Source organism: Eleginops maclovinus, chromosome 15 (assembly GCF_036324505.1).
Source record: "Eleginops maclovinus isolate JMC-PN-2008 ecotype Puerto Natales chromosome 15, JC_Emac_rtc_rv5, whole genome shotgun sequence".
Classification (NCBI taxonomy): Eukaryota; Metazoa; Chordata; class Actinopteri; order Perciformes; family Eleginopidae; genus Eleginops; species Eleginops maclovinus.
Genome location: NC_086363.1, coordinates 22,246,912 through 22,274,288, shown reverse-complemented (window position 1 = coordinate 22,274,288; position 27,377 = coordinate 22,246,912). Strand labels below are relative to the sequence as shown.

The following is a 27,377-nucleotide window of genomic DNA, read 5'->3' as shown; positions in this document are numbered from 1 at the left end:
TCAGACGGTGTTGTGCGCAAAACTAAGCGGGGAGCTTAAAACGACAATGGACAGCGTGATGGCAACAATTAATTTTATCCGCTCCTCATCAAGCCTCCAACACCGCTTATTCCGCATGCTGCTGTCAGAAATGTCCGCTGAGCACCACGACCTGCTTCTTCACAATGACATCAGATGGCTGTCCAAAGGCAGAGCACTGGAGCGTTTCTGCAATCTCAGAGAGGAGATCACAACTTTTCTCCGCAGCAGCAAGCAGAAAAAGGCAGAAACACACTTAAATCGCATACTGGACGACAACTTCATGGCCCATGTCTGCTTTCTGAGCGACATATTCAAACACCTTAACGACCTAAATGTGGGACTACAAGGCAGAGACAAAACTGTCACTGAACTTGTGGAACAGACGCGCGCATTCCAAGTCAAGCTGGACCTTTTCGCGACTGACTTGACCAGAGGCCGGATGCTGCATTTCCCGACACTCCGCAACTGCATCTCATCCCCGGCACAAATCGCGGATACGATGAAAGAATTTATTGCGAGGTTGAAAAAGAACTTTGTCGGTCGATTCGATGGACTTCCTCTGCCCACAGAGGTGATGGACTTTGCCAGAGACCCGTTCACCGCTGCAACAGGAGGGGACTTATCCACCAGAGCAAAGAACGTGGTCCCTTCCATTGACGAGGGGAAATTCATTCTCGAGCTAGTTGACATGCAGTCCTCCTCCATAACCATGGCACGGGAGCTTCGCACTCACGGGCCTGCAGGGTTTTGGAGTGATGACAATGTCCATCAGTTCCATAATGTTAGGAAAGTAGCAGTTATCATGCTCAGTATGTTTGGATCAACATACACGAATCAAGCTTTTCACACATGAACACAATAAAAAGCAGCTCTCGCTGCTCTCTGACTGACAGCACTCTTCACCAATGCCTTCGGATTGCATTAACATCATATGAGCCAAAAGTCAATGCTCTTGTTCAGAACAAAAAATGTCACTTCTCCCACTAAGAAGGTCATCAGATTATAGATTACATATCAACATACACCGATCAGCCATAACATCATGACCACTTGTACAATCTAATGTGATCAATACAACAGCTCTGCCATTAATTCTGCCTTTGCAAAGATAATAACAATTAATTCAACTACATGGTGATTATTTAAGTTGTATTTTGAACTGGTGTTGAACTGGAGTGCATTATCTTGAGAGGTGTCTCCATATTTTTGGCCCTCTGAATCTTAGTAGGGTGGCCTAAAAGAGACAATAGTAATCACCAAATTAATATAATTTAATTTGGTCATAATGTTATGGCTGATCGGTGTATGTGGGATGTGTAACAAAGCCATGCCTAATCACACGTGTTCCCTCAGTGTGCAAGTAGTAGACGTTGTATTCATGTGTTATTTACTGTTAGTTACTGTTATCACTTGTGTGGGTTTATGCACTGATAGCTTTGATAGAATTGATGGTTCCTTTTAATTCTGTTACATGCACTTTGTGATGTGCCTGGGTCATATATGACCAAAATATTTTTTTTTGTTTCAAAATGGATACTGGTGTTTTTTGTAATACTTTGCACTATTTAATTTTATGTACCTTGACATGTTCCTGGGTAAGATGTGAGCAATTTTTTTATTTTATTCCTAAAGGGAAACAAACGTTACTGCGAATGTGCACTAGTTTGTTTTTATGCACTTTGAGATGTTCCTCGGTCAGGTATGACCAAAATGTTTATTTTTTTATTTCAAAAGTGGAAAAAAGTGTTGCTACTGCCAAAGATTTTGCGTAGTTATAGCTTTTTTATTTTTGTATGTACTTTTGATGTTCCTGTGTTAGATGTGACCACATTTAAGAAGGAAACAATGAATAAATATTACTTGTTTTTCAATACATTCATTTGTGTTGTTTTAAAATGTGTTATTACCTGCTGCTTACTGGCTGCCGAGAATGTCTGGCCCAGCTCAATATCTTGGTTTGAAAATTTGGCCCAACTAAATTTGTAATTGAATAGCCCTGCTATAGCTTGTAGCCTAAGCCCACTAACGTTAACTTACTCGTTCACGGGACGGAAATGTTAAAGAGTTTATTTGGTTTGTTTAAACGAAATCACATTAAGGTGTTGCAACCATACATTTCAGATGCATAACCCCAGCCCAGAAATATACGTTCAGCAAATCGTATCTAAATAAGAACAACATTCAATTTGTTCACTTGCTTTAATGGACGATTGCAGTGAAATGACAATAATCAAACATGTCATGAGCAGCTGAAAGTGCTGGTATGTGTACACATATACACAAATATTTGCCACCGCAGGCATAGAAAAAAAACAAAAAAAAACACATTAGCCTACTTGCATGTGTGGCACACAGCAAGGTGTTGTCACGTGTTTTGTTTTGGGTTTGTGTGTTCTGTATGGTTTTCATGTGTTTGTGATTATGGGAGAGCCTATGTTGGGAGTGGTGTCCTAGTTTTCGCCACGGGGGGGCGTCTCCTCGGTGGGACGGCTTGGTGTGGGTAGAAGCGCGCTCTTGTCTTCAGTCTGACGGAAGCGAGAGAGCTAAGCATTAACCTGTTGCCTGTCTCTTTATTGAACTGTTCTTTTACAGCTTAGTAACGGGCAAAGGTTCACTTATGAGGCAAAAAGTAACTCGGAATGGGGTAAATGTAAATGCAGTCTGTGTTCTCGTTGTCAGGGTTTACTTTGTTTATTTTAAGTAAACACATTGGCCCTGTCTTGATTCGCACACTTCTGCCCTTCGGACACTGACTTTGGGGGCTTAGGGCGTTCACACTGGCAAAATCGGCAGAGTTCAGCGCACTAAAAGTACCCGGATGGTGCCCCTCAGATGGAAAAAAATTGAGTGTGAAACGATGGACACTTCGCGCACCTCACGGGCGCCATCTTGGCTACGTAGCGGAAGAGGAGGAGCACTGGGCTGCTTTCATGCGTGTATGCTAAATGTTTACGCACATTCCCCCTCCCTCCCCTCAAAATGTCAAATTTGCATACCAGCTCGCGTTCAGCAAGTAAACGCAGTATCCTCCCACGATTGCGGAGACGGTGAAGTTTCCACATGGGGTGGAGAAAGGGGTAGACCAAGGAGAGAAAAATCACCAAAACCACACTCATTTTTAATTTTTGCTCATGTAGGTTTGTTTACAAATGTAGTTTATTTTTGCTAATGTTTCGCGGGTTTAGAGTCGCAAGCAGATTTGCGTTCGTCACTTCCGCCAGGTGCTTAACGTTAAGTGCTGTCCCGAATCGAACACTTATCAGCGAAGGTGCGCACCACAGATGTCAGTGCTCTGCAATGCAGGACCCTGAACCTCAGTGTCTGAAGTGTCCGGTTCGAGACATAATTCAGATCAACATCGTTACGGCCACGTGAGCTAGCCCAGCTTGCTGTGCATGTGGTAAATGTGTATTCAATTTGACGTCGCATTGTCTTATTTTAAGGCTCATGATTGTGTTCATTTGGTTGAGTTCCTGTTATGTCTAATAAACTGTCTGGCAGAGAATTTGTTCTGAAAGTCCGTTTTGTGTGCATGTATAGCGTTTGGTTTAAGTTCATTAATGTAATGCTAACTCGCTAGCGGTGTGATATTCCTTATGTGGGTTACCCATTATATGTGGTTAGCATTATGCTAAACAGGGATTACTGTTAATCCTAAAATGTATGTGTAACTAATAGTGCAGTCACTAAAGCTGTAAGCAGCAGACCAAAGATGTTTGTGATTATATGTGATTCGGGTTTGGAGTTATGAAGATGAATATTATTAGAATAACAATTTGTGTTAAAATAAAGTCTGAGAGAGAGAGAGAGCTAAGCACTAACCTGTTGCCTGTCTCTTTATTGAATTGTTCTTTTACAGACCAAAAATATAACCTGTCTACAGTCCTCCCGCCTGGGACCTGTTACACATGCACATATGACCAGCATATATAAACCTAGGCTACATGATGAGTCGGAGACGACGAGGCTTGGCATTGAAGAGTATAATTATTTCATCATTGTCCCAACGAGTCGGCAAGTTCTCGTTCCAGTGATAACAGGGACAGGTTGCTGTGTCTGATTGTGGACATTGACGACCGAAAGCGCGTCTTGATACTAGGGAATATTGCACTACGGTGATTTATGCTGTTGCACGTAGTGAAACAGGAAGCGGAAGACCTCTGTTTAGATGTCCAGTGTTTCTCAAACTTTTTCAGATCAAGGACCACTTAACCAATAAAAAAATACTCACGGACCACCTAACTCCCCCAATATCCCAAAACAAGATTCAAGATTCAAGAAGCTTAATTAATCCCGAGGGAAATTGAGGTGCAACAGTTCAATACATAGAAGGAAGGAGAAATATACACTAAATATAACTGAATATACACCAAATATAACTAATTATAAACTAGAATAAATACAATAGGCAAGCTTAGCACTCCAACAGTATATTACGAATTATAGCCTAATAATAACAGCTTTATGTGACTCTATATTCTCTAGACTCTATATCGCTCGTTCACACATTAAATCAACGATACAAATACAACTACGGATTCTAAAAGCATTTCGTTCACATGCGATTTAAACGGTAAATGCTGATAGATTTTACACATCATATGAAACATAGACTACATTTATTACTGAGTTTATGTCCGAGCGAACAGAGAGATACGCAAAATGCACCGCATTTAGTACGACACAAACTTCTGCTGTGTATTTTCAAAAATAACATACAGTAAAACTATGGTTGCAGGCCCAAGTTTAACAAGAATTTAACAGTAAACACAAGGTAGTTATTTACACTGTTACATTTACAAATAGCATTGTTTACTCACTCATACACTGCGTGTCTCTGTTGCTACCTAATGGGAGGAATGGTGCTGCTTGTGCTGAGACATCAGTGAAACAATGTCTGGATCCAAACTGGAGAGTTTTAGTCTCATATCACAGTCCACATTGATCCTGTCACGCTGCTTTGTTTTCAGACCAACAAGTGTAGAAAAACCAACTTCACAGTTGTAGGTGGTTGGAAACGGCATCAACAGTTTCAGAGCAGCGTCAGTCAGCTCTGGGTGCTCAGGCTGGACGTGGACCCAAAAGTCCGTCAAGCTTTTCTCTCTGAAAGTCGTCCTCAGTGTCCCATCAGATGCGATGTCCACAAGGCTGTCAACCTGTCTTGATGGGAGCTTGGAACTGACGTGTTCGATGTGCAACAGTGTGTTGCTCTGGCTCAAGGTGCAACTGCGCGTACGTGCGCTGCCAGTCCCTTGTGTTTCCCAGTCATTGCAGTTGCACCATCTGTGCAAATACCAACACATCGTGTCCAGTCGATATTATTCTGCAGGATGAAATCGTTGAGTCAAAAATGGCTTCCCCTGTGGTGTTGGTCGGCAGGGAACGACAAAACAGAAATTCATCCTGCACACTGCCATCATAAATGTACCTTACAAAACACAGCAGATTTGCCTCATTCACGATATCAGTTGACTCGTCCAGTTGCAGTGTGAAAAACTGGCTTTGGCGTAAATGTGTGATCAGCTGATCTTTCACATTTTCGGCCATGGCTGTTATTCGCCGCTGGACAGTATCATTGGAGAGGGGGGACCCTGTTAATTTCGTCGCTTGCTTTCTCCCCAAACAATAGATTAGCCATAACCTTGGCAGCTGGTTTGACTAAATTCTCAGTTTCCCTGTTTTTGCGATGTGAAGGGATACCCTGTATGATGCCTCTGTAGCCTTTGCATTTTCCCCCGTCGTAAAAAAATGTGAGGGCGCCTTCGTCATGTGTTTTTTAAGTTCATCACGTTTTCTCTCAAACAATGCTAAAGGTTTCCCGATGTAATCCTTGTGTTTGCTCTCAAAATGACGCTTGAGCTTGGCGGGTATCATAGCCTCGTTAGCCAACGACTCATAGCACAAAACACAGTGTGGATTGGGATCCTCTTCATCTCCAGTCCAGAAAAATCAGAATTTTATGTAGTCGCTGTGATATTTTCTCTTCACTTTAGCGCTGGACTTTCCGCGATCAAGCCGAGTTTCACAGCTTTCAGCCGGGTGGTGGTTAGACTGCGAACCGCTCTCCTGGGACTCAGTAACGCACACAAAATCACTTGTCGCTGCGGCTGAACCACTTGTAGTTGCTGGATCTCCTGCATCAGGACGATGCACCTTGACTGTCACGTCAGATTTGTCATTTAATTTTCTTTTAACTGACCCTGTCTTTAGCCATCGATCCATCTTGACAGTTGACAGCTCAAATTGACCGCGCGAATCATTTATGACGTAAGATCGTAGGCCTAACCTACGTAGCTACGAACCTATGTAGCTACGCTACATCTCTGCTACACTCTATACTAGTCATTTTAAGACAGTTTGAGAAACACTTTAAACTTATAATATATTAATTTCAAATATGACATTTTACCAAAATACTCACGGACCACTAGGGGTCGCTCACGGACCACCAGTGGTCAGCGGACCACTCTTTGAGAAAGACTGTTATGGGCCATTCTACCGAATTGGTTCAAAGTGCAGTCCCTCAACAAGAAAAATAATTTAACAAAAACAATTAAGTCTTTAGACAAAGATATTTACTAAGAAAATGTTATGGTATATTTAATCCCAAGGCATTAAATGAGATAGTGATAAGCTAAATATATACAAAATCATCATTTATAGGGTACTTTATATTGGGAAGTTGCTGTCCCCAACCCTGACATCTAAATTTCAATTTCTGTAAATAACACTTAAAACAATTTTAAGAATTTTTTCAATGGTGTGATTACAAATATCTTTATGATTACGTTTAAACAGAAGTTGAAATATTTAGAATTATTGTGGGTTTAATCTTTAAATTAAAAAACTATACTCAAAAAATCATGTCCCCAGTTTTCATGTCACTACCGAAACACAAGAGTTTTAGTCCATTGGCTGAGCCTGGTTTTTAGCCACACCCCCTGCATTTTGGATTGGGAAGTGTTACAGCATCTCAAACCTTCATGGCTGAATGGTAAGTAGCAGAATCCCATACTTTTTATATAAATGTGTTCCAAAGTCTGAAAATCGGCGTGTAACCATAAGAATTGTCACTACCAAACACATATTCTCTTCAATTAAGAGAACGTTTTGGGGTTTTATGCAAAATATTATGTTTTTATGAGTGTACCCCTCTTCAAAGATATGTATGCTAGCCATGTGCTTGCTAGCATTTTTTAGTTATGCTCAAAGTTAGCTAGAATTGTCACTACCGAAACAGTCACTACCGAAACATATGGTAAAGTTTCGGTAGTGACATGATCATTTTGGTAGTGACAAAATTGAATGGTAAGAAGTAGTTCAATCCCATCATTTTAAAATAAATGTGTTGTGTGGACTAAATGGTAAACATATAGATAATGCTGATTGAAATTGTTCAGGGGAGAACCAAAATGCCAAAACAAATGAGAAAAAGTGGAGCAGAGAGGCTGAGAGAATACAGGAAAAGAGTGAGGGATGATCCAGTGAAACACGAAGAATATTTAAGGAAACGAAGAGAAAGAAATAGGAAAGGAAGAGAAGAGGGAAAGTTGAAATGTATCAGCGATTTGTCCAACAGGGAGCAAAGGAAGGTCAGGAAATCATGGGGGAAAAGACAGCAAAAGCACAGGGTGTTGGCGAAAAGACAGAGCGAGATGGAGACATTTTGCAGGGCTTCAACACCACCAAGCACTTCTAGTGAGGCTGATCAGACACCAGAGCCTAGGCCTGAAGATCAGAAAAGGACAATAAGTCCAACTAGCACTTCTAGCAAGGCTGATCAGACACCAGAGAATAGACCTGCAGACAAGAGAAGGAGAAGGGCAAAAACCTCTAACTACAGAAAATTACAAAAACTAGAGCAGAAGGTCAAAGACGTGCAGCGAAGAGAAGCACCTTGGCATTATTAACTCATCAAGCTTGAGCAAAGTTGCTTAGGAGTTGTGCTGTACCACTCAGGCTAAAGCTTGCATGTACAGGGAATGTCTCTCTTGTAAGAACAAGTCTCTCACACACACCACAAGTACTGGTACATCAGGAACAGAAGCCACATGGTGGTACCAGTGGCTCACGAAAAAGAAGATTATGAAAAAGAAAAGGACGGAGAAAGACAGAAGATCACTGTGACAAAAACGGTCAAACAGAGATGTGAGGGCAGCCCGCAACTCCTTTTGGAAGATTTTGAGAGATAAATGACAGCCAAAGTGTGCAAGCACCTCTTCAACATCCATCACCAATACACACAGCTACAATCCCTGCACAGATCTCTGAAAGAAGACGAAGCTATTCTTCACATTGACTATGCAGAAAACTGGCAGTGCAAATATGCAAAAAAGGAGGTGCAGCAAGTCCATTTTGGAGCATCACATAGGCAGACTACACTGCACAATGCTGTTGTGTACACCTCAGATTGTACACTGACATGCTGTGCATTGTCACCTTCCATGAAGCATGATCCTCCTGCCATTTGGGCTCAGCTTAAACCAGTTCTCCAGTTTCTGAAGGAGAACCATCCGAGGATCCAAAAGCTCTTTTTCATCAGTGATGGGCCGACCATGCAATATAGAGGAAAGAAGAACTTCTATCTCTTGAGCACCATTCCTTTCCAGATGGGATTTACCGCTGTAAACTGGAGTTTCCTGGAAGCTGGTCACGGGAAAGGGCCTGCTGATGGCGTTGGAGCCACCATGAAGAGAACCGCTGATTCACAGGTAGCCAGGGGTACTGACATACCCACAGCCAAAGTCCTCTATGATACACTCCTTCCTCTCACCAAAGTCAAGCTCCTCTACGTGGAGGAAGACCAGATAAACAGAGTAAACACTCTCCTGCCAAATGAGCTGACCACCATCAACAGTACACTGAGTATTCATCAAGTAATCTGCACTACGCCTGGCACGATCCATTATAGAGTGCTCAGCTGCTTCTGCAACAGAGAGAACATCTGTCCCTGTTTCCACCCATCGTCCTCCAACATTGCACCACATTTACAGCCTGGAAGAGATGTAAGAACATCTGAAACAACAGCCTCAGAAGATGGAAGCCGTTCCACCTCAAGATCTGAGTGTGAAGGGACTCTCTGTCCAGTTGATGAAGTCACTGAAGACCTAGTTGGAAAATGGTGGGTCATTACATATGACGATGACCCATATCCTGGAATCATTGAAGACATAGAAGAAGGTGATTTGTACATCTTTTCATTTTTTCCTCACAGATTTCCAAATTACATTGCATGATATTTCTCTCTTTCCGTTTATTCTCTCTTGGTCATTTTCCGTTCTTACATACCCATTCCCTTTGAATCAATTTTTATCTCATAGTCTTATAAGATTGCAATACTTATCATGTCTCACCCAATGTCCTTTTATTTCACCTGTTATCTGTGTGCAGGTGCCCTTGAGGTCAAAGTCATGCACAACATTGGGCGAAAAAAACGCTTTTTTTGGCCGCGACTAGAGGACAAGATCTGGTACACAGTGGACAAGGTCGTCACCTTAATCCCTCCACCAGAAAACGTCACACAGAGGCATGTCCAGATCAGCCCAAGAGTGTTCACTGCAGTATGTGAAAAACTAAATTTGTGAATGGATCAGACATACTAGCAATGCTTGAAGCTACATGAAGACCACTTGCTTCCAGTTTCATCCTGATAGTTCACTGTTACAATTACACATGTGTGTGTGTGTGTGTGTGAAATGTGTGTTCATGATCAGTTAATTCATTCAGATAATTTTCCCTTGATAATGTAATGTTGGTACTTTAAATGGTTCTGGATGAACAATTGTTATGTCTTCAAAAATAAAATAATTCTATTGACCACAAAACATTTGTGTTTGTAATATTCCCAACCTAAGGCCTGTTATGAGTTAAGATTAAGCAATAAGGTTGAGGAAATATGATACAACCTTGCAAACAAAATACTGTGGTCACTACTGAAACAGTGCAGTCACTACCGAAACAGTGCCGTCACTGCCGAAACAGTGCTGTCACTACCGAAACACTGGATGTTTCGTAAAAAATAAAGTGATTTCAGTTATCAACTAAAATGTTATGATACTGATTGGTTTAAAGTATGGTCAATTTCATCAATCATCAACTCTGGAATCAAAATGATCAGTATTACGCATGTTACAAAGAAATACTGCATTTAGATTTTGATGACTTGTATAAATTGAACTTTGAAATTTGGTAAAACATTCATTTTCATTAATTTAATTGTGAAAACCTTCAAGAAATATTTGTTAAAATACTCTTTAGAGGAGGGAAGTAAACACAATCTTAACAGATAAATAATAATATTGTTTTACTATAGTGTATTACTTTGTTTCGGTAGTGACGATTTTTGGGAGAGGAAAGATATTCCAATACAGTCTGAAAGTAAAATATAAAAATGGACTGTTCTTTTACTAAATATGTGTACTTTAGATATGGTATAATATATATATAGTCAAAGTTTTGGGAATAAAACATATACATTTCAAACATTTTCCCAACCTGACTTTGAACCAATTCGGTAGAATGGCCCATATATGTTTCTGTTATAAGGGTAGGTTGGACATTGTGGTGACTCCTGAACTTTGTGTGTGCTTGATCCAATGACTGTAAAATAAGCTTGATCAATAAAAATGTAGTTACAGATTCCGTTTCATTAACAACGGTAGATTGGACAGGCTTGGTTATTGAGTACGCTACAGCTGCGATAGTTGGTGTCTGCAAGGATGGATTACTGCATGGGCCTATCGGGCCCAGGCCAAGGGGGCCCTGAAGCCCAAGCCTCTGCGCTACCATTTCAACATTGTTTCTACAACATTATACATCCCGATATCTTATTGGGGCCCTAAAGCCATATAACACTGGCTATATTATGTAATATGTCTTAATAGGGCCCCTCCATCATATGCCACGGGCCCTGAACCATAGGTTGTGTGTGTTTTTCATCCCTGATATCGGAAAAGGCCCCTCAATCAGGTAGCATGGGGTAGGATATGTCATATAGGGCCCTGAAACCACAGGTTATGTTAGTCATCCCTGGTATCTGAAAGGGGCCTTGCAATCAAATAGCATGGGGTATGATATGTCATATGTCTTAATAGGGCCCCTCCATCATATGCCACGGGCCCTGAACCATAGGTTGTGTGTGTTTTTCATCCCTGATATCGGAAAAAGGCCCCTCAATCAGGTAGCATGGGGTAGGATATGTCATATAGGGCCGCTGAACCACAGGTTATGTTATTCACCCCTGATATCTGAAATGGGCCTCTCAATCAAATAACGTGGGGTATTAAATGTCACATGTCCCCCTCTATCTGCTTCATTAGTCAGCTGTCCACGGTAGCTGCTGTTGTCCGATGGTGCAGGGCTAGCATACAGGCCAGACGTATGGGCCCCTGATGTAGGGCCCCTCAATCATTTACCACCACGGGTTGTTATTCATCTCAGATATTAGTCAAATAACACTGATCTTACTCTCTTCTTCATATTATTATTATTATTATTATTATTATTATTATTATTATTATTATTATTATTATTATTATTATTATTACTAATATGATTATTATATTAGCCTAGTGTTGCCTGACAAAAAGCAAATGTAGCTAGTGGTCGGCTGGGAGAATCTGTGAGATTCCTAATTTGACAACCAAAACATTTTATGTTGTAAATATTATATATAAGCCTAGATATATAATAGATATAATAAGAAAATATAAGCCTTGTGGTCTAGGAGACAGCTAGTCTGTTAGCTTACTGAATGTAGTTAGTAGTCAATGCAAGATGGAGCGGCTGGTATTAAGTGGAGCAGCTAAACGCAAGTTAAAAAAACAGAAAGATTTGAGAGAAGCTGAGATTTTAAATCAAGTTCCTAGAATTTTAAATTTTTAAAATAATTCTACAAGGGGGACAACAGCTAGATGTGATGAAGATGACAGACAGCCGGTTAGCAGCAGCAGCAGCAGTGATGTTATGCCAACAGAAGTGAGGGAGGAGGAGGACAATGAGGACAATGGGGAGGATAATGAGCAGACATATGGAGAGACAGCAACAGATGAACACGGTGAGGAGAGACATGGAGTGACAACAGCTAAATGTAATGAAGACGACAGACAGCCAGTGAGCATTAGCAGCAGCAGCAGTGATGTTATGTCAACAGAAGTGGGGGAGGATGAGGACAATGAGGACACATATGGAGGGATAACAGGAGGACATGGTGAGGAGAGACAGCCAGGTAGCAACAGTAGCAGCGACAGCAGCAGTGTTATGCAGCTGAAGCAGGGAAGGAGGAGGAGAACATGACAGTAGATTTGGAGGGGGACCAAAGGCAGATTGCCTCTGCTAGCATTGTAGAAGAGTGCCAGTTACCATCTCTTAATGGGAGAGCGCAGCAAGGGGTGTCATCATGGTTTGAGACTGTTAATGACCCAGCTTGCTGGGGGGAAACTCAAAGTGACAGGGCTAAAGCAGCTCTTATTGACAGAGGGGTCAAAGTGTTCCAAAACTGGAGTGCAAGTTATCCTGCCTCTGCAAGAGACAGTGGAATAGGTGACAAGATTTGTGTTCTAACAAAAGACCAGCTCAAATACATGTTGCCAAATGGCCAAGTTGTCGATAGAGAGTGGATCACATATTCTCGGTCCACAGGAAATATATACTGTTTTGCATGCAAATTGTTTTCGTCCAAATCACGTTCATTCGTTGCTGGTTATTCAGACTGGAAACATCCAGAGCGGATTGGCGAACATGAGAGAAGTGCGGAACATCTGGCCTGTATAAACGCCCTGCATCGTCGGACAACAGCAGCTACCGTTTACAGCAGACTGATGAAGCAGATAGAGGGGGAGAGGCAGTATTGGAGAAAGGTGGAGAGTTGTCTCCATTATCAAGTTCTTGGGGGAGAGAGGACTTGCATTTAGGTGACAAGATGAGTTACTAGGCTCACCCCACAATGGGAATTACTTGGGCCATTTAGAATTGTTATCGCAGTTTGAATCGTTCTTGGCAGAGCACATCAGAAAGTTTGGGCAGAAGGGCCGTGGCAGCGTCTCGTATTTATCCTCAACATTCTGTGACGAGTTCATAGAACTCATGGGACAGAAAACAAGGCAAACTTTTATGAAGGAATTACGTGATGCCAAGTATTTCTCTGTAATATTTGACTCGACACCTGATTTATCCCACGTAGACCAGCTTACGTTCATTTTTAGATTTGTGAGTGAAACAGGCTGCATGATGGAGCGCTTTGTTGGATTTGAGCCCATCAATAGTCACAGAGGAGAAAGTTTAGCTGATTGTGTTATCTCAATGGTGCATCAACTTGGTCTAGATCTTGCAAACTGTCGTGGACAGTCGTATGATAATGCGAGAAATATGAGTGGAAAATATAACGGATTGCAAGCCTAACTTAAAAAAAAAGAATCCAATGATTCACTATGTCCCATGTGCAGCCCATTCTTTAAACCTGGTCAGAGTGAACAGTATTGAGGGCTGTAGCGATGCGGTTGGCAATTATTTAGATTTTTTGCAGTCTCTGTACAAATTCGCCGCTGCCTCCAGGCATCGCTGGGGCAAAGTATTCGGAGATTCTAACGCTCGCATAGAGCTTACTTTGAAATCCCTCTCTAGCACATGCTGGAGCTGCCGAGCGGAGTCAACAAAGGCATTGTGGCAAAATTACCAGCAGTTGCACGAAAGGGTAAAGCTTTTTTCCACAGATATGGATGAAAAAAGGGAGACACGTTCAGAAGCACGTTCACTCTGTAAGCAGTTGGAGACATTGGAGATTGCGTTCATGGCCACGTTTTGGGATACAATATTGTCACGATTCCATGCAACTAGCGCTATTTTGCAGCGCAGCGATGTCTCACTTGAGTGTGCTGTCAGAGCGCTGGAATCACTACTACTAACTACTATTGCGTTACTGCACAGAGGGATCTTTTTAACAAATTTGAGAGGGCCGCATTGAGTGTGCCTGGTGTCAGCCAGGTGTACAAGAATGACATTTGTCGTCGAAAGAGACGCAAGGCCTTTGCTGACGAAACAGCAGAAGAGGGCATTGAGCTTGGGGGAAAACGCACATTTCAAATAGAGACATTCAATGTTGCCATTGACACACTCACACAGAGCCTCAGACACCGTCTGGAGGCATACAGGGACTTGTATGACTTGTTCAGTGCGCTTTTCTTCGAAAAGATTGAATCGGATGTCTCAGTGGTGCAGAAGGCTAGTGTTCTGGCATCTGCCTACCCATCTGATATGGATGAATGTTTAGGCGATGAACTAATCCAACTGAGGTCATTCATCAAGGCTGGGGATGACACAAGCCAAACAGGACTGCTCAGACTAATTTTGGATTATGCCCTTGAGTCTATGTTTCCGAACGTGTATGTTGCGCTTCGGTTATTCCTCACACTGCCTGTAACCAACTGCGAAGGTGAGCGATCATTCTCTCTCATGGGTCGGATAAAAAATTAATTAAGGACGAAGATGAAACAAGAACGTCTCTCCTGGCTTTCTCTGATGGCCATCGAGAGTGAGCTGACCAAGTCATTGGACTTTACTGACATTGTCAATGAATTTGCGCAGCGCAAAGTCCGGAAGAGATGCGTTTAATGATAGCCTATTTAATCATTTTTAGCCTGCTTCACACAAACATATAGCCTACGTTTCAGATCATAACTTCCGTGTGAGTGATTTGTTCAAAAGTGATGTTTCATGAATTAAAATGTATTTTTAGCGCAACCTTTGTAATGCTGCTGATTTGTGCGTGAGTGCAGAGTTGGGTTGTGTGCCGATGCGGCGTTTGTGTGTTGGGGGGGGCCTTGTCTCGTCGTCTGGGCCCAGGGGCCCACGGACTCATAATCCGTCCCTGCACACACACACACACACACACACACACACACACACACACACACACACACACACACACACACACACACACACACACACACACACACACAGTAACTTCACTCAAGTGTGTGTTTTCGTATTCACGCGAGACTTCCCTTGTCCCCGAACACAGTGTAGCGAACTCCGCTGGTCGGAGTTAGACACTGCATACTGCTAGATAACACTACATTTTTCAAACAATAAACCAACCATCCCTTATCAGAAAACACACAGACAATTTTCACCACACTCTGAACATGAGCTGTACTAAATGCAAATCATGTTAAACATGTAATTAATAATAATGTAGGTATATCAACCCGCTGATGGCTCTGTATGCCACATTAGCATTACAATTCCATTTTCTAAAATGCTGATATTAATGTGACTTGAAGCTTCGGTGAATAAGCATAACACTTGATATGATCTGCTTGTCTAACATAAACAAAATACTGTCCTCATATGTGGAAAATTCCACAAATTCCACATTCCTTTTCTTTTTGTGTTGTAATTAAGTTGAATAACTTAGAATTGAAGTTGATGTGTTAGAATTGAAGTTGATGTGTTTATGTGAAGCTATGGCCAGTTTGATATGCTAGTTACAGTGTTTTCTTTGTTGCATAAATTTGAACGTTGGACCAAAGCATTTCACGTAATTCAAATACAATTAGCCTGAATAAAAGGCGTCAAGTTGGAAGTTCAATCTGGGCTGTCTTTTTCTTTCAACGCTTAAATAGGTAGATCTTGCCTCTAACCAAGGTGGAGGTCAGGGATCTTGGGCTTAAAAAGGTTGGAGACCACTGGTCTATACCTATGGGTGTGCCAACTTGCAGATTGGTCTCAATTTATTTTAGATTTAGTGACATCAATAGCCCCCGGAAGAAAAAAATGGAAAAATAAAAATCTACAACGAGGCGTGGGAGGGCAGCTTAGACACGTCTTTTCTGCTTTAGAGTTTTACTTGCTACAGGGTGTTTGAGGGTTTGAGACTTTGCAGACTGTTTACATGCAGAAAAGGCATAACACATGAAAGGACAGGTTATAACCGGAAAAGCACAATAGGGGACCTTTAAGTACAATACTCAGGTTCTAGCCCTTGCTTGGGGAGTAATGCTGCATTTCATGGGTGTTACACTAGATGGCAGAGATGAGATATTTTTATTTTTATGGAAGGCTTAGGACATTGCATGAACAGAGAACTGAAGCTTCAGATCCTGATATGTATTGTGAATGTGCTATTCACTCGTTCTCCTGTTCAACATTGTCATGATGATTCTTCATTGTACTCATATAAATAATATAACCAGAGGATGGAGAATAGAAACCACCCAAGCTAAATAAGGAAATAGTACTGTTAATGTTTGACTTTGGTGTGACTCTTCTGGTTCTTATGAATAAAGTTGCTGCTGTGCCATTAAAGTAATGATGACAAATACACACGCACGCACGCACGCACGCACGCACACACACACACACACACACACAGGGACACATGCTTACTGTGCTGATGTCATCATGATGATGCAGATTACATTCTGAAGGAGGACGATTATACAAGGAACGAGCATAAAGATACATTCATTTCACAGAAGTGATGGTTTATGCCAGATTTGAGCTAATAGCTACCAATTAAAACCTAATTGATACCAATCCACAAACACTAAAAAACACTGCATATTCTCTATCACACAAACAATTAAAAAAAAGATTGAAGTATAGGTCTATAAAAGAAGTACAACTATATTTCAATTAAAATCTCAAATTCTAAACCTCATAGGGTTAAATCTGCGTTTAGGGCAGATCTTTACGTAGTCCCAATCAGCTCAGCAGAGCTGGAAAAAGCTTCTCAGTGGCAGTGTAGAAGCATTGTTAATGGTTTTAAATACCAGTTGAACTCTTGAAAATAGAATAAGATTTGAATCATTACATCATCCTTAGTTTGATTAAAATCTGATAATGATTTATTATCGAACATTCTTAAGGCTTGCTTAAAAAGAATCTTAACTGGTCTCAGCACTCTTGTACTTTGTTCGGACCAGAAGGTTAGTGAAGATGTGAGAGAATAAAGGCGTACAAAAATGTTTATATAAATAATAAATACGTTTACAAATAGGTTTACATTTAAAAATAATGTATTTTAGTTTTCAACATATTTTTGGAATATCTTTAAAATGATCTGTATCCAACATAATATAATATATAAATATAAATACTTTACCTAATTAACACATCAAGCTGTGGGTGCACAGTTTGTCTTGCTTATTAGTTACATACATGTTTATTTAAATTGAAGTAAGACACGGAGAGCTATTTAGCATTTTGCAGCATTGACGAGAGCGTAGTGGCAACTTGTTCAGCATATTTAGAGTTAACTGCAAACTACTGGAAGCTTCATGACACTTCATATTATGTAAATGAACTGCAGTGTGCATGGCATCATTTGAAATGTATTCTGATTTACTGTAGCCATCCAATGTGTATATTTGCATATTTTGTAATATTTTCATTTACTTTGGTCACAGTTGAACATCACAGACACATACAAAAGTGGAGCAGACTCGGTTGTCAGGGGCAACCTGTACGTGCTACGTCCCACAAATTGCGTCAATTGCTGCCTTCAGGTACTGTGGGAAATGAAGCACTGAAAAGTTCAGCGCTTATGAAAGAAACAACAAAAGAGTATTTTATGTAAACCAAAAATGCAGATGTTCATTTTAGTGGACGGACAGCTGAGACAATGTTATCCTTAGCCTATCTATCAAATAAAAGGGCAGTGAGTTTTAACCAAGAGCCATACAATGACATGTAAAAAAAAAAAAAAGGGTTTCACAGGGAATTCAATTTCTGGTGGTGCTGTCAAAATAGTTTCCCATTCAGTGATGGTAATAATGTGTTCACTCCGTTATCAGTACGCATATGCAATCACACACTTGATTTAACTAGGCAAATGCCACTGTGTTCTTTAATAAAGGATGTAGTAGTGATACAGTAGACATTATTGGGTCAGTAGTGTGGCCCTGGAACTTCGGAGAAGGAGCTTTCAGTGTGGCCATAAACGCAGGACGTGTTGCAGGAAGCAGACGGGAGCGGCAGCAGCGCGGAACAGCGCGGCACAGCGCCGCATCACACCGACACGAGTGTTCCAGAGAGAGCCGAGGAACGCTGCGATTCTTTGCTCTCTGCCCACGGACTATTTACCACCAGAGGATACGCAATGCTCTGGATTATGTAGGATTCGAAGGTTTCTTTTAGAGTCTCGGATTTTTTTTTTGTTCTTGTTTCCTACTTTTACTGGATTGCCTGCAAACTGGGAGCCTGTATTGCCGCCGGCGGAGCCCCGTTCATCTGTCGCCTACCGAGGAAGGGAACTTTAGTGGAACTACCAGTCACCCGAAAGGAACACACGGTGTGACAACATTTGGCCGGACAACACTTTGATCATGAGGTGAGAAGCTGCCAATGGTCTAAAATGTCAAATTATATATTTAGAAAAGATGGGGAGATCTCAGTGAGGATATCTCAGCTGAACATGTTGCTGTGATGACAGACAGACAGGCGGGAGAGACACACACAGACAGACAGAGACAGACAAAGAGAGACACAAACACACAAGGAGACAAACAGGGAGAGAGATCGAGACAGACAGACAGACAGAGACGGACAGGCTGCACTGACTACTTGCATGATAGCCCTATTACAGGCTCAATGTCAGCTGTATTGCAAGATTGTTGGACGCTACGCTGTGGACGTGTATGGGGTTGGAATGGCGCTGCTGCTGCTCCCACACTGCATAACAGGGATTATCTCAGCACTGGTGATGGGTTAGCATTTATCTGATGACACATTGGGACAGTTAAACACACACACACACACACACACACACACACACACACACACACACACACACACACACACACACACCATAATCCAATTTTGTTGTTTCTTTCTAAATCCTCTGTAACGTTATTGTGGAACATTGCTAGGAGCCACCATGCCATGTCAGGGACCATGTTCACGAGACCCTTTTTTGTTAGTTTGTGTTGACTGGTCCTCTCATGAGAAATTTGATGTAAAAATCTGCTGAGGTTGCTAATGAGGCAGAATTTGTTGCTTAGGCTTGATTGTGCTGGACAGATACATTATTAAATTAAAATTGGGAAACTTTTTCATCACAGTAGCATGCTAAAAACACATTACACATTTAACTTAATAACCTAGATCAGGGATCCTATAATATACATTAAAAAGATTGCAAAGTAGTTGCAGTTTAAAATAAAATGTATGTGCAATGAGTTTGGGTTGTCGGGATAGTTCAGGGCTATTGTACGGAAAAAAATAGAGTCAAATCTTGATAAAAAATAAAATAAATAAACTATGAAGCCGGGAGTTCTCTACTAGGGGGAGGTGTACATGGTTATTGCTTAGAAATGAAGGGGTTTGGTTTGCAGCCGATGACAGAGCCAGCCTTCATAATGAGTCTATTAAGTCTGCTGGTGTCACTGGCTCCGATCCTCCTAACAAAGCACATAAAAGAACAGAGCACTGGCCAAGACAGAATGAGAGAAGATCTCCAAGAGCTTGCTGCACAATTTGAAGTATCTCAGCTTCCTCAGGAAATAGTCAGCTCATCCCCTTATCTTACACTGTGTCACTATTGGTCCATGAGTTCAGTGTTGTCCCTGTGCACTCCCAGGTACGTGTAATTCTCCAGAATTTTGTCATCTTCTCCCAGAATGCAAATGGGCTGTTGAGCCATCCGCTTCCTTTCTGAAGGTTCCGTCCTCTGTACTCCTTCACCTGTCCATCTCTTATACTAGTGTTTAAAAAAGAAAATAAAAATGTATTAATTGCTTTTTGACTTTTATTAAATTAACAAGGTCATTCATGCACTACCTACTGCCAACCACAGGCATGGAAGAGCATTTCAATACTTCAACAATAGCAAATTATTTGCAGCAACTAAATAATTTATTTTGGGCCGATTATGTGAAAGTGGACAATTGACAACGGAACACCTCACAATCTCTCAAACTGGTTGAAAATCCCTGCCTTATACCACTGCAGAATCATCAGAAAACTTCTGCATGTGACATGATTGAGTTGTACTGAAAGTCTGTGGTGTATAAGGTGAACAGGGAAACCAACCTCCATATCATTCAGAGCACTGCCCAGTCTAACAATCTGCAGGCTGTTCGTCAGCTAGCTGTTTATCCAGGAGATGGTGGACACGTCTGTCCTCATATCCCGCAGCTTGTCCCTCAGTGGCCGTGGCTGGATCGTATTGAATGCACTGCTGAAATCCAAACATTTGATTCTCACAGTGCAACCCGATCCATTCAGGTACAAGTGAACATGCCGCAATAGAGGATGGCATCGTCCACCCCAGGTGAAGATACTAGGCTAGACTAGGTTTATAGTACACACATACATATATATATATATTATACATATCTGCCATATACATCTGTTATACGTAATGGATGCATCTTTCCATACCTCCTCATTCAACAGTGTAAAGTATTTAAATTAGTGCTGTCAAAGTTAACGCGTTAATTTTGGCGATTAATTTTAAACATTTAATGCATTAATTTTTTTTAACGCAATTAACGTGGTTTTGTTTACCTCCGGTGGCGGCTGACCCATAACCTTTGGTCACGTGCGCGGGCAATACGGCAAACATTTATCCTAACTAGAGGAGTGTCTTTGACGGAAAGATGGCTAAGGAAGGACTATTAGGGGGAACGTTTCATTTTAAAAAGTTGCCCGACGGCTCGTTGGACAAAGCAAAAGGAATTTGCACAGTTTGCAAAGCCGAATTTAGTTACCACAGAAGTAACACGTCTTTAGCGTATCATTTCAAAGCAAAGCACCCTACTGAAATTACCTCCACGGGACCGCGCCAGTCTACACTACAGGAGTGTGGCACTCGTGGGCGAATAACGAAACCTGTAAGTGAAAAGTTAACCAATTCCTTGGTTACTTGGATAGTTAAAAACTGCCGCCCAGTTAGCACAGTAGAGGATGATGGACTGAGAGAAGTAATTCGTGTTGCATCGGGAGATACCTCTTATAATCTACCCTCGAGAGGAACCATCGTATCAAGAATACACACGTTGTATGAGGATGAGAGGGCAAAGCGGACGAACATGCTTGAGCAAGCAAAGCACATCGCTGTAACAGGTGACCACTGGACGTCTGTCAACAACGTTAATTATTTGGGCGTCACGGCGCATTTCATTGATCAAGACTGGACTCTGCAGTAATTTGCACTTACTGTGAGTAAAACCGAGGAGCGACATTATGCCGAGGCATGTGCTAACCATTTTCTGGATGTTGCAAACTAATGGGAAATCAAGGAAAAGTTGACCACACTCTGCACTGACAGCGCTCGTAACATGGTAGCTGCCGCGAGTCTACTTCCATTTGAACACCTGCCTTGCATGGCCCACTCTCTGCAAAGAACCGTCACAGTCTCACTTACAGACAGTTGATTTTAAAGTGTTCTGGCCAAATGTCGCAAGATTGTCGGGCACTTTAAGCATAGTCCATCTAACGCTCAGGAATTAAACGAACAGCAGGTTGCACACGGACTCAAGCAAGAATCACTTGCTCAGGATGTTGCAACAAGATGGAATTCTACACTGGAGATGGTAAAGAGGATGCAGAGAAACAAATCTCCACTGACCACTACCCTGGCGCAGCAAAAGAGCAAGGTTGCCATGTTGACTGACCAGGAGCTTGCCAAACTGCAAAAGCTGGAGGAACTACTGGAACCTTGCAGGTATGTTATTTATTTCTGGTTTCTCCTCCCTCTCTTTCTTTCTCCCTATCTCCTGTGTACAGTATATGTGTACCGTTTTCTCTCTCTCTCTCCATCTCGTGTGTGTATGTTGTTTTCTCTCTCCCTCTGGCTTTCACCTGTGTGTGTGCTGTTCTCTCTCTCTCCATCTCCTGTGTGTGTGTATGTTGTTGTTCTCTGTCTCTCCCTCTCTTTCACCTGTGTGTGTGTGTTGGTTCTCTGTGTTGTTAATAAAGATTTAATCAAATGTTTAACACCTTGTGCTTTCCATTGCAGATATGTGACTGAACTGCTGGGGGGAGAGCAGTATGTCTCCTGTTCAGTGGTCTTGCCAGCCTTACGCCACTTGTTCAGAGTTATGGAGCCCTCAGACGATGATCCAGTTTATGTTCTGAGGTTCAAAAAGGCCTTTACCACAGACCTAGCTCAACGGAAGGATAGCACCAACCTCAAATGGCTGAAGATCACTACTGCCCTTGACCCTAGGTTTAAAGACCTTAAGTGCCTTCCAAAAGATGAAAAGAGTGAGGTGTGGGCTTCAGTACGTGACCTGATGATGAGAGAGACACCAGCCCAACAACCAGCTGCTGAGACAACAGAGGAGCCGTCACCAAAGAAGAGGCGGAGGATGTCCATGTTGCTGTGTTCTTCTGATTCAGATACAGATGACGAGGAGGAGTCCATAGAGCATTGTCTGGATCACTACAAAGCAGAGCCAAAAATGGACATAGAAGGGTGTCCACTACAATGGTGGTCAAAGAGAGAGGGAGCACATGCCAGGCTGGCACCCACTGCACACAAGTACCTCTCAACCCCTGCAACCACAGTGCCTTGTGAGAAGTTGTTCTCACTCTCAGGCCACATTATACAAAAGAAGCGAGCTTCTTTGTCCCCTGAGAACGTAAACAAACTGGTCTGCCTCAGTAACTGGCTGAAAGTAAAGAAGGACTAAGTAAATTATCTTTTTGGAGTGAAAAATGTTCAATGTTCAACGTTCTTATTTTTTTCGACTTATTTTTTGTATTTGCACTTTGCATGTGTGCACTTTAAGCCATTAAAATGGTCTTTGAATTTAAATATACTTTCTCTGTGTTTATTCTACATTAATTTGATGATTCTGCATAAATAAATATTCATTATAAGCTTCAGTCTTAAATAGAACAATGCAATTAATTTATGGATAGTTTAATCGCGATTAATCGCGATTAATCTATCCATAAATTTGTGCGATTAATTAGTTAATTTTTTTTAATCGATTGACAGCCCTTATTTAAATACTTTCAATGTATTCCACATATGTATATATTTCACATCCTCAAATCTTTATTGTTGTTATTGTAAATATTCTTCTCTCTTTTTTATTTATCTTATTTGCACCATGTACCGTATTTTCCGGACTATAAGGCGCACTTAAAAGCCTTACATTTTCTCAAAAAACAACAGTGCGTTTTATAATCCAGTGCGCCTTATATATGGATTACGGTAATGCTGGTTGTGCTTACTGACCTCGAAGTGATTTTGTGTGGTACACAGCTCTCACGGCGCTCTGTCAAAATGTTTTAGTACGACTTTGGTAAACTACAAAGCCGCACCGCTTGCAGCATTACGGCTACCGTAGTCAGGAGCGTCGCGGAGTTGCACCAAATGGCACCGGACTTCAAACTCGAGGCTATCAGTCACGCAGTAGAACATGGGAATAGAGCAGCTGGGAGAGAATTCAACATTAATGAATCAATGATACGTATTTTACGTGTTATAACTGAACTTATTACTGACTTATCTGACTGTTTTGTTTCTGTTATATAATTAATAATTATATAATATGTATCCGTTTTACGGCATTTAGAAAAGGAGTGTGTAGGAGAGCCACATGCGGGGTGGGCGTGTGTGTGCGGAAGAAGTAGTTTTGGGAAAGTGAAGTTGTTGCCAGGTTGGCTGCGTTGTCGGCGAAGACAATAAAAAAGGATTACTCCAGCTCCGCTGTTTCCCCCTCCTCTTTCCTCAGAGTGTCACATACCCAGCTGCTCTTCACTACGGTATAGAGCATAACAACGCTGGAGGTAACAACATTTTGCTTAATGCGCCTTATAGTCCGGTGCGCCTTATATATGAAAACATTTCGAAAATAGACCATTCATTGACAGTGCGCCTTATAATCCAGTGCGCCCTATAGTCCGGAAAATACGGTATGTTGAGTTGTTGGAGGAGCATGGGACATAAGATTTTCATTGCTTGTATAATGCTGTGCATATGACCAATAAAACCTTGAAACCTTGAAATTGCTGAAGGTCCAGCAAGGATTTCACCTGCGGTCTAAGGTGGGCCAAGACCACAAAGATGGTGTGTTCATAGATTTGATGTACTCAGTGATGCAGGCTGCATGGTGTTGATGTCCTCACCATGTGGCACGGAAAGCACATCCCAGTCAGTGGTCTCAAGTGGTCCTGTAGAGCATCATTATTAGCCTCCTGAATGCCCCTTTTCTACCGAACCGGTTCCGGGCTAGAGCCTGATTAAGACGGTTCTTAGCTGGCCCTACTCGTCTGCCCGGCAAGAACCAAGAACCAGTACGTCACGCTAACGTCGGAGGGGGGCAAGATTAACCTGAGCAATAACAGTTCATGGCGAGTAGGCTACAGCGAATAAAAGTTGTAAGAAGCAGTATCGCTGAGCAAAGTGACTCGAACGCGACCACACACTTATAAAACGCGAAAACACAATTATATAAGGTCAGGCAACACTAACCAGGCTCACTGTGATGCTGTTTATTCTTACCTTACTTGAATGACCATCCGTTCACTGTTAGTGATCATTGTGAAAAGCAGGCAGACGTTTTCCTGTTGTTTTGTTTTATAGCAGCTATCGGATGGAATCAACACATGGACTACACAGCTCGCTGCTACTACTTTCCAGCGGCCGATGCCGGTGGCTTACAGGATACTTAACGCCGGGGACGAGCGGCACGGCATTAAGCGGTATAAATGCTGCTGAACCACATTAATGAACAATGAAACAAGGCACTCCCAAGAGAAGTGTAAGGTTGGAGAAGTACTTCTTTAATTTAATCTGGCTTCGTATGATTAAAAGCAACACGAGCATTGCCCCGACGCAGTCACCCATTGTTGTTGTGAGCGGCGTTGGGGAGAAAATCAGCAATGTAAATGGTGATGGCATGACGGCAGCACCCGTCGATCTCTGGGCGGTGGAAACACCACTGGAGCTAAAAAGAGAAGAAGAGTACAAGGACGGAGCTGGAAGTGGAACTAGTTTGGTGGAAAAGGGGCAATATTCACAGTTTTTGAGGATTCAGGCATGAACAAGAGGGAAATACTAGGTGTCATTAGGAGGAGGTTGTGATCAGATCTGCAAAAGGGGGGTGGGCAATGTTCCTGTATGCATCTATATTATTTGCATGTGGGAGGTCCAGAGTTTGAATGTCTTTAGTGGGGCATTTGAAATACTGAATGAATGAAGTTAATGTTTTGTCCAGAGTGACATGATTACTAAAGTCACCAGCAATGGCAACAAAGCATTGGGATGTAGAGTTTGAAGTTTTGCCATGTCGATTGAATCTACCCAAACACAAGCTCTGCATCTGCTGATGAACAAATGTACACAAAGCAACCACAAAGGCATTTTAAAACACCCTCTAGCAGTTAAACGTCCTGGCTACAGAAACGTTTCTTCAGATTCACCTGTCCGGGATTACAACACTGTTTACTGACATACATTTCAATTCCTCCCTACTCTTTACCACTCCATATACCGTATATGTCCGCCTGGTCCGGGGTGTGTGCGTGCTGCTGCACTCAAGGTATTCACACTTGGTCTTTAGTTGCGCCCAGCTCGTCCATCTTATTCCCTAAAGACTTTATTCAATTCCCCATGATAGAATAGAATCAGAGGATGAAACCCTCTTTATTTGTCACATACATGCAGCGAAATTAGTCCTCTGCATTTAACCCATCCTAGTACTAGGAGCAGTGGGCAGCTACTGTGCAGCGGCCGGGGAGCAATGGGGAGGGGGGATTGGAGGTGTCCGGTGCCTTGCTCAAGGGCACCACAGCAGGGCCTAGGAGGTGAACTGGGACCTCTCCAAGTAGCAGTCCACTTTCCATATTTCAAGTCTGTTTGGGGACTTGAACCGGCGACCCTACGATTCCCAGTCCAAGCCCCTACTGACTGAGCCACCGCTGGACAGTGATGATCACAGGGATTAAAAGTTTATATTTCCTCTTCATTGCCTTCTGTTCACCCCAAGCTTTACAGCTACCTCTGCTGCAGGGTTAGTCAATTAGCTGGGCATGCGTGTAAACAGTGTTGCACTTCTCTCTGTATGGAGGTTCTAATAAGTGTAGGAAGTAATGAAAATAAGAAAAACATGCATGAACAAGAACATGAACTAGTAAAAGACGTAATCTCAATAAACTAGGTAGCTGCCTTGCAAACACAACACATCAGTTCTTTGGGCTGTGAACAATGTTCTGCTTCATGCACACAAAGTTCAAATGTCAAAATGTCTATGAAAGCCTTTGACCACAAAAAGATTTAATGAAGATCGATTATGCCTTTTGGGGTTTTCTCTTTCATGTAGTGTTTTCAGCAAAGGCTAAAATCCCAAAATGAAACCTGAATCGCCTCGATTGGACTCCTTTGTTTTGACCTCACTATGTTACATTTTTTCTATTGGCTAATGCTCTTAACACAGCCAGATCCAGACATGAGCAGAGGCTGAGTTTGTATACCTGTTTTCTGTTATGGGAACTGAAACTTTGTTTGGACCTTTGTACGGAGACCAAAGAGTTCAAGGGCTGAAATACATTTTTACCAGTCGTCCTCGCGACAGCTTTCTAAACCACACACAGTTCCAGTCAGATATTCACAGCAGTTCCTGATGAAAGATCAGGTAGTTCCCACTTTGTTGGGCCAATCTTTGCCCACCAACATTAGCTTTTAATTGTGTAGAAATAGGGAGTCGGTTTTGGTTCACAACACGCTGAAACGTGTTCAAGTGTCAAGGTGTGTTTATTTTTAAAAGCAATAATTTTACGATTGCTTTCAGCTTTAGCTGGCTTGCCAGTTATCTGAGTTGATAATACCTTCGGTGCCGCTGTGCCTGCAATCGCTAATGTTATCTGTAGATTTGTTATGTTTGGAAAAAAAACAGTGTAGCTTCTGGGGCTTTAGCCTAAGTGGTTAACCAATCACAACAGAGCCAGCCAGTTAACCAATCAGAGGAGACTGGGCTCTGGTTTCAGACAGAGGAGGAAAAGAGGTGCTGCAGCACAGGCAGTACGAGAACAATAAAACATTTTTGAACATTAAAGCTTACAGTGTAAACATGTCACAGTAGAAACACAAAATACAAATATGGACCTTAAAATGAGCATAATTGGTCTTCTTTAGTCCCAGATCTACCGTTTGTGTGTATGTGTATTTGAAGTCAAACATGCAGGGTGGATGGGATTTACCCCCTTTAAAAAAGCCCCTAATTGAATCCAGCTGCTGGAACCTCTCTACAGGCCAAGCTCCAGTTAACAATGGCTTTGTTTGTTTCATGATGTGTCCTTGTCCCAGAATGGAAAGTACTTCGATTGGCTATTCAGCACACACTGCTGGAGTTTTCTTCCTTTTTAATATCTCACCAGATGACTTGAAGACACAAGTTCACAAG

General features: G+C 41.9%; 1 protein-coding gene across 1 annotated transcript in view; it reads left to right on the top strand.

Moving 5' to 3' along the window:
* The first annotated feature begins 17,980 nt into the window (after window positions 1-17,980).
* The window catches only part of enah (ENAH actin regulator), a 115,985-nt gene continuing 106,588 nt past the window's right edge, over window positions 17,981-27,377 (top strand). Inside the window, exon 1 of the mRNA XM_063902510.1 lies at window positions 17,981-18,349. Coding sequence (XP_063758580.1) covers window positions 18,345-18,349 — 5 coding nt within the window. The 5' untranslated portion in view covers window positions 17,981-18,344. The remainder of the gene's footprint in view (window positions 18,350-27,377) is intronic.